The sequence below is a fragment of the Merops nubicus genome, unplaced genomic scaffold (genome assembly GCF_000691845.1).
Source record: "Merops nubicus isolate BGI_N331 unplaced genomic scaffold, ASM69184v1 scaffold5174, whole genome shotgun sequence".
Classification (NCBI taxonomy): Eukaryota; Metazoa; Chordata; class Aves; order Coraciiformes; family Meropidae; genus Merops; species Merops nubicus.
Window position 1 is genome coordinate 10,316 of NW_008606096.1, and position 7,473 is coordinate 17,788.

General features: G+C 53.0%; 1 protein-coding gene across 1 annotated transcript in view; it reads right to left on the reverse strand.

Annotated features, from left to right (window-relative positions):
- HADHB (hydroxyacyl-CoA dehydrogenase/3-ketoacyl-CoA thiolase/enoyl-CoA hydratase (trifunctional protein), beta subunit) overlaps positions 1–7,203 on the reverse strand; it is a 14,194-nt gene extending 6,991 nt beyond the window's left edge. The window contains exons 1-7 of the mRNA XM_008939526.1: positions 7,137–7,203; positions 6,718–6,759; positions 4,993–5,092; positions 4,502–4,546; positions 3,926–4,025; positions 2,083–2,170; positions 1,066–1,253 (exon numbers count right to left, since the gene is read on the reverse strand). Of these exons, the coding sequence (XP_008937774.1) occupies positions 1,066–1,253; positions 2,083–2,170; positions 3,926–4,025; positions 4,502–4,546; positions 4,993–5,092; positions 6,718–6,759; positions 7,137–7,203 (630 nt within the window). The remainder of the gene's footprint in view (positions 1–1,065; positions 1,254–2,082; positions 2,171–3,925; positions 4,026–4,501; positions 4,547–4,992; positions 5,093–6,717; positions 6,760–7,136) is intronic.
- Positions 7,204–7,473: the final 270 nt, after the last annotated feature.

Consider the following 7,473-nt stretch of genomic DNA (forward strand, 5'->3'; position numbering starts at 1 on the left):
AGAGGAGAAGGCTCCAGCTGGGGAGACCTGCTGGGGGCCTGCCAAGTGTCTGAAGGGGATCTACAAGAAAGTTGAGGACAGACTTTGTACAAGGGCTTGTAGTGACAGGACAAGGGCTAATGACCTCAAACTGGAAGAGGGAAGATTTGGATAAGAAATTAGGAGGAAGTTCTTCACTCTGGGGGTGCTGAGCCCCTGGCCCAGGCTGCCCAGGGAAGCTGTGGATGTTCCACCCCTGGAGGGGTTCAAGGCCAGGGTGGGTGGGGGTTGGCGCTAACTGGGGGTGTCCCTGCCTATGGCAGGGGGTTGGAACTAGATGACCTCTAAAGTCCTTTCCAACCCAAAAAATTCTGATTCTATGGTCTAAGGCTGCAACTCCCATCTCTCATCTGGGCTTTGGATCTCATCTCTGCTGCACACACTGTGCTCACACCAAGGGCAGCAGCACACGCCCACGGGTTCCTCATGAAGAGCTCAGTGGGGGTGAGGAGGGAACTGCCTTTGCACCCCACATCATAATTCACCCCTCTCATCCCCTCCAAGCCTGAGAAAAGTGGCTCCTCTATGGCAGACTCCTGATTCCACCAGGGCCCAAGCATGGGAGCTGAGCACAGCAGTGGGCAGGATAGGGCCAGGAATATTTAAAATGCCTTAATCCAACAATTACATTAACATACTGAGAATATTCCCCTCTGATATGTTATTTCTATTATCTAAGAAGCACAAATTCTTCTGCCTCTTCAGGACCCTCACCTAAGTTTGGTATTTATGGGGAAAAGCTTCTACTTTTGTAGTCTCCATGAGAGCTGCAGAAGCAGAGGGAGGTTTTGAAATCAAGTTGGGTTTCCTGAAGAACAACATGTAAGAAGACAAAACAGAGTCCCAGGCACTATGAGATGTGTGAATCAGCTGCAGTCTTAACCAAGAGGAGAAAGACCTGATAAAGCTGAGCCACAGGAACCCTTTAAACCCTCTCCACAGAGACTAAAATCATCACCTGACCCAACCCCTCCTCCTACAACCCTTCAGCCAACCAGCTAAAACCCTGAAAAAGCCAAAGCTTACCTCAGGAGCAAAGTAATCGGGGCGGATTTTGGAAATGAGGGAGAGCTTTTGGCCCAAGGTTTTGGCTCTGTTCAGAGTCAGCATAGTCTTCCTCATCTTCCTGCTGTGGCGGATGGGAACGTCCGACATGAGCTCCACGCCCCCGGCCACCACCACGTCACACTGCCCGGCCGCGATCATGCCCACGCCTGGGGGAGGAGGGGGATGTCACTGCTGGGGGAGGGCATCTCCTCCCCACCTCCCCACCTTCTGCTCCCTCCCCCAGCCCAGGCCCAAGGCACCCAACACGTGCTGAGGAGGCTGAGCTGAGGTTCTCTGACTGGCACAAGTTTTGTCACTTCTTTTTGCCGCACGCGGTGCCCGGGAGGAGAACGGCCCCAGAAATTCCAGGCAGGGACCAGATCTCCTCTTTTTTGCTCTGTTCAGACCAAATTAAAGATGGAAGTAGCCTGAAAGGCAGCGACTTCCTTGTCATGATGCAGTTTTTATCTCCCAGGCTAACACAGACACCACACAGAGACCACTGCTGGATGCTAAGGGCTCAAGCTGCTGGCAGGTCTACGGCAGATGCTCCACTCCTGCTGTATTTTGTTGTTCCAAAACCTTTCCTGCCATCCTAGAATTTCTTTTAGGATATTCTCCCAAGGAACGAGCAACAGGGCAAGAGTAAACAGCCTCAAGTTGCCCCAGGGGAGGTTGAGGTTGTCCCTGAGGAAAATTTCTTGCCCTGGAGGGTTGCCCAGGGCTGTGCCAGGCTGCCCAGGGCAGTGGTGGAGTCCCCACCCCTGGAGGGGTTCCCAAGCCGTGGAGATGTGGGGTGAGGGACACGGGGCAGTGGGGACCTGGCAGGGCTGGGGGCAGTGGCTGGACTTGATGGTCTTCAAGCTCTTTTCCAACCAGAACTACTCTATGACTCTTTGGACCCTTACTGACACTGAGCCATGCAAGTCAGATGAGGGATGCAGGAGTTGCTAAGCTCACTCTCAAACCCACAGCCTGTTCCTCCAGCCAACATACCTGTGGTCATGGCCTGGTTTGAAGAGATGCAAGCCATGGTGACTGTATGTGCTGGAGTTTTGTCAGAGAAACCTGCTCCCAAGGCAGCCTATGAGCAAAGGAAAACTGCTGTTAAAACCTTCACCCTTTGCTCCACAGGGTCAGAGCTACCTTCTGCCTCAGAACACACCTCTGCAGACTAAGCTGAAAACAAGTACATGCAGATTTCATCCAGGCAGTTGCTGTAACAGCTCATCCCCTCCCTAGACTCTGGGAACAGGAGACAGCAGCTGCCAGGGTTCTCAGTCACAGTCTGCAGACAGTCACTGGCCACCATTAACAAAGGGACAAAATAATCACAACCCCACAATTTCAAAAGACCTTCCAGCTACTTCAGATCATCTCTACCTCTGCACTGGGCACTGGGGAGGCTGCACCTCAAATCCTGGGGTCGGTTTTTGGCACCTCCATCACTCCCAGAAGGACCTTGAGGGGCTGGAGAGTGGCCAGAGAAGGGCAACGGAGCTGCTGGGGAAGGGTCTAGAGCCCAAGTGGGGGGAGGAGCAGCTGAGGGAGCTGGGGGGGCTGAGCCTGGAGCAAAGGAGGCTCAGGGGAGACCGTCTGGCTCTGCACAGCTCCGGACAGGAGCCTGGAGCCAGGGGGGGGGCGGGCTCTGCTCCCAGGGAACAAGGGCCAGGGCAAGAGGAACCAGCCTCAAGTTGCCCCAGGGGAGGTTTCAGTTGCCCCTGAGGAACAATTTCTTGCCCTGGAGGGTTGCCCAGGGCTGTGCCAGGCTGCCCAGGGCCGTGATGGAGTCCCCACCCCTGGAGGGGTTTCCAAGCCGTGGAGATGTGGGGTGAGGGACACGGGGCAGTGGGGACCTGGCAGGGCTGGGGGAACGGCTGAACTCAATTATCTTCAAGGTCTCTTCCAACTGAAGCACTTCTGTCATCTTTATTTCACCTCATTTGCAAAAGCTGCACATGGAAGGAGCTATGCAGACCCCTCAGCAGCCTCACAGCACACAGAACACACTCCCTGCAGCTCAGAGGGCAGGATCTGACCCGCCCCAGCCGGCAGCCTGGCCTCCTGCCACGGGAGAACTCCACACAGCAACTCCTTCCCCAGTTGGGACCTGGCCAACTAGTGGAAAGTTCAGCAGTTGTTCCTGAGTTAAAATTACACCACAGCCTCATCTGACTGGCAGGTGACCAAAGCAAGAATTTGTACAGACAGGGCTACAACCGCTGGTGGCACCGGGGAGCCTCAGAACCTGCTGAGTCTCTCCAGGCCCAGGTCACGTCACGGCTCCTCTCAGCTGTGGAGAACAACAGGAAAGGCTCCAACGTGTAGAAGATCACGTGTCTCCTCTGCATCATTGCTCCAGTGGAGCAGCGTGTTTCTGTGCAGCTTGTGTCTTCAGAGTGCCAGAAAAAAAGGGCAGATAAGCTGCTCTGTTTGAAATCACTCACAGGCTGCATCTGATCAGCCAGTGAATTAATCCCAGAGCACAGCAATCCGTGGCAGCAAAGCCATCGACCACAGCCTGCTCTGGCCCTCTCAAGGACTTCAGACAAGCTGAGTCCAGCTCGTAGTCGAGAGCTGAGGGATCAGGAATTTTTAACAAAAGCTTCCCTTGCAGGGAGGAATGGAGCAGAGGCTTTGCTGCATTAAAGTGCACGTGACCTGCAGAGGTTTCAACAGGAGGCAGAGTCCTGGGCGGTTACGTGAGAGAGGACGCTGCACAAATGGTTCATACTCTCAAATCTCATTTAAAAGAACTATAATACAGGAGGGTTTTGGCTCTCTAAGTGTTTGTCATCATCAAAGCAGACTCAGAAGGGAAATGCTGCTCGTGACCCACCTCTCTGGCAACATTACTTGTCTTCACCTCCTGGATAACTGTGCCGTACACGATGTAGTCCACAACATCCCTCGGGAGGCTGGTCCTGTTCAACAAGCCCCTGCAGAGCAGATCCAACCCAGCAGAATTTGTACCACAGCAGCAATATCACAGCCCTCAAACATCCCCCTTCTGCCAGCTTGGCTGGAGAACAAGGTGACAACAGAGCCACATCTCCTGCCCCTCGTTCAGAAGAGATCTTGGGTGATCCGTGCTTAAGGAAAAGTCTAACTGACTACAGGCTGCAAAGAATCGTGGTGATAAGGTGACTATAAAACACTCCACACACAAACCCATCCTGAAATGCCTGTTAGCATAGTCCCCAAATTGGGGTGCTCTGGAGTCCCCAGCCCTGGAGGGGTTCCCAAGCTGTGGAGATGTGGTGTGAGGGACACGGGGCAGTGGGGACCTGGCAGGGTTGGGGGAACTGTTGGACTCCATGCACTTAAAAGTCTTTTCCCACCAAAGTGGTTCTAATGTTGGGACCTCAGCAGTTCCCTCAGTTTTCTGGGCCCTTCTAGTATTCCATTTACTTACTGCAGTGCTGCTCTTGCCAAGTCATGAGGCATCAGGTCGGCGTACCTGGAAGTCAGAGAGGGAGAACCTCAGAGGGGTGAGGAGCCCAGGGAGGCGTCTCCTTCACCCTGATGAGCACACATCACCACCACAGAGCTGCTGCCAGGCTCCACGGCCTTTACACCCAACCTTTTCACACCCCAGGCTGTGCAGAGGACCCGTGTGTAGGTCAGCACATTGTCACACAGCTGATTCTCTGCTCCTGCCCTGCTAGTTTTGTGAACCCCCTTTGCTTTACCTGCCACAGCTCCACCAGCAGCTTCCTCTCCACGTGCAGCATAAATCCACATTCTTCCCAGAACCTTCTTCAAACCACGTGGTTTCATTACGTTGGGCTAACTGTGGCAGCCTAACTCACCCCCACTTTAGGGCTTTTGGAAGGTGCAAGGCCATTTTTTTTTTGCCAGAGCAAGATTTCACCAGCAGGGATTTGCTCCCTGTGTCATACTTACGAGGTGCCCGACTGCAGGAAGGGGATTCGGACGCCCTCGACCACCACGATGTTCTTCACACCACTTTTGGCCAAGGTCTTCTTGCTCTTTGGCTGGGCTGCTGAGAGAAGTGACTATTAACAGGAGAATCAGCAGGCTTCAAGTAAGAGTCTGTTAAGAGTAGAAGAAAACTAAGGGAGTTCTCATGTGGTGACTAAGTCAAAAGAAGGACACCCAAGCTGCCATCTCAGCTCTGTCTAGATAATTATGTGACCTCTGAAAAATGATTTAATAACTTGGTGAGACCCCATCAGCAGAGATTCATCTAGACTGTTAAGACTAGAAGAAAACTAAGGGAGTTCTCCTCGTGTGGTGACTAAGTCAAAAGAAGAGCAGGTAGGACACCCAAGCTGCCATCTCAGCTCTGTCTAGATAATTATGTGACCTCTGAAAAATGATTTAATAACTTGGTGAGACCCCATCAGCAGAGATTCATCTAGAGCTCTGAGGCACCAGGGCAGCTGAGAATAGATGCACAACACAACCACAGAATAATGGAATCATCAAGGTTGGAAAAGACCTCCTAGACCAAGTCCAACAGTTAACTCAACACTCCCATGGCCACTAAAACATGTCCCCAGGGGCCACAGCCACATGTTTTTTTAGGAAAGAAATTCTTCCTAATGTCTAATTGACAATCCCTGCTCTAGTCCTGCTGGCCACACTAGTTCTGGCCCAAGCCAAGACACTGGTGGTCTTCTTGGCCACCTGGGCACACGCTGCCTCATCTCCAGCCCCTGTCCAACAACCCCCCAGGGCCTTTCCCTGGGGCACTTTCCAGCCCCTCTGCCCCAGCCTGGAGCTCTGCAGGGGGTTGTTGGGACCCAAGGGCAGGACCCAGCCCTGGGCCTGGTTGAACCTCATCCCACTGCCCTCATCCCATGGATCCAGCCTGGCAAGACCCCTCTGCAGAGCATACAACACTCACAGCTCTGTGTCCTCTGCTAACTGACTGAGGGTGCCTCCATCCCCTTGTTCAGATCATTAATAAAGATTTTTACAAGCAGGAAAGGACAAAGAACATAAAAGCAGATTAAATCCAGCTAAATACTGGGCTCAGGCAAGCACGAGCACCAGGATGAAACTCCAGCAGTGCCCTTGGATTACATAAAGCTTCCTGAGCAAAGCCAAGGAGACAAGGGGGACCTGCTGTCCAGCTTTTGCTGTTTCCAAAATTGGGGCAGCTCAAAGCACTAATTACCTAAACAACCCCCCCCACAGCAAGTCCCACCTCACCCCAACCCCTCAGGAAGGGCTGCAACTAAAAACCTGCACTGCTGCACACATCCAGCAGCTTCCAAGCCTCATCCTGGTCTCACTGGACTTCCGAGCTCATTCCACAAGCTCCTCCTAGGTTGGGGCAATCCCCTCTGCTCTGGGCGAGCGATCTGGCTGGGCCTGGAGAGTTCATAACCCCCCCTGAGCCTGGCTCTGCTCCGTAGGCTCCCAGAGCAGGGATCTAGCAGGTGCCAGCAGGGTGGGAGCTCTGGCTGGGCAGAGCTGGGGGGCAGCGAGGCGCTTCCCGAGGCTGCGAGGACTCTGCTGCCAGCAGCAGTTTGTTTTCTTCACAGCTTTCTCTGAACCTGGGCTTATTTCTGGGTTTGACACTCTGGGAAAGGGAGGCAGCTTCATAAAGAGTCTCCTCTAGCACAGAGCCACCTGAGATTCCCAGTGTTCCCACTTTACCTGCAGCTTGTAACTGGGAAGAGCAGCTGAGCGACCGAGCAACTGGAAAAGAGATGAGAAAAGAGAGGCTGTCAACCATGGAATGACCCAAACATGCCCAGTTTCTGTGAGAACTGCTAAAAAAGCATGGGGAGGTCACAGGAACACAAGGGTGCCTGAAGAGCTTTGAGGCATTTTCTAATTTACTCCAGTCAGAAAAACGAGGCAGTTTCTGTTACCCATTAACCCAGGATTCCTCCCACAGCTGAGGTGGGAAGGGACAAACACAACAACCAGGGGATGAGGCACTTCTAAAAAAGACACACTCATCTTTTTTAAGCTGACAACAGAACAGGGGTTTGGATACAAGCACCTGTTTCAAACCCAAGGCTTAAAACAACTTTCTGAGTCAAGCTTTTAACAGATGTGAAGATACTCACAGGCCCTGGCAGCCCATGCTGAGGAGGGAGGGAGGTGTCTGACGGCGTGGCTCAGCATGGAACTCATTTTGAGACCTAGACAGCTGGAGAAAGGCAGAGATTAGTCCAGTCTGGTCTACCCAGGACAGTTTCAAGGCAAGAGGTCTGCTTGTTCCACAGCAAGCCAACAAAGTGAAGAAGGAAAAGACACTCCAAGGGCAACAGTGCAGAGGATTACTTCCTATTGGGCTTTTGGAACAGCACCTAACTCAGGAGGAGCCTGGCTTATGGCTGTGGCCTGCCAATGTTCCTGTGAACAGCTGCTCACCTCCACGGTGACCCAGCGCCGTGTCAGCAA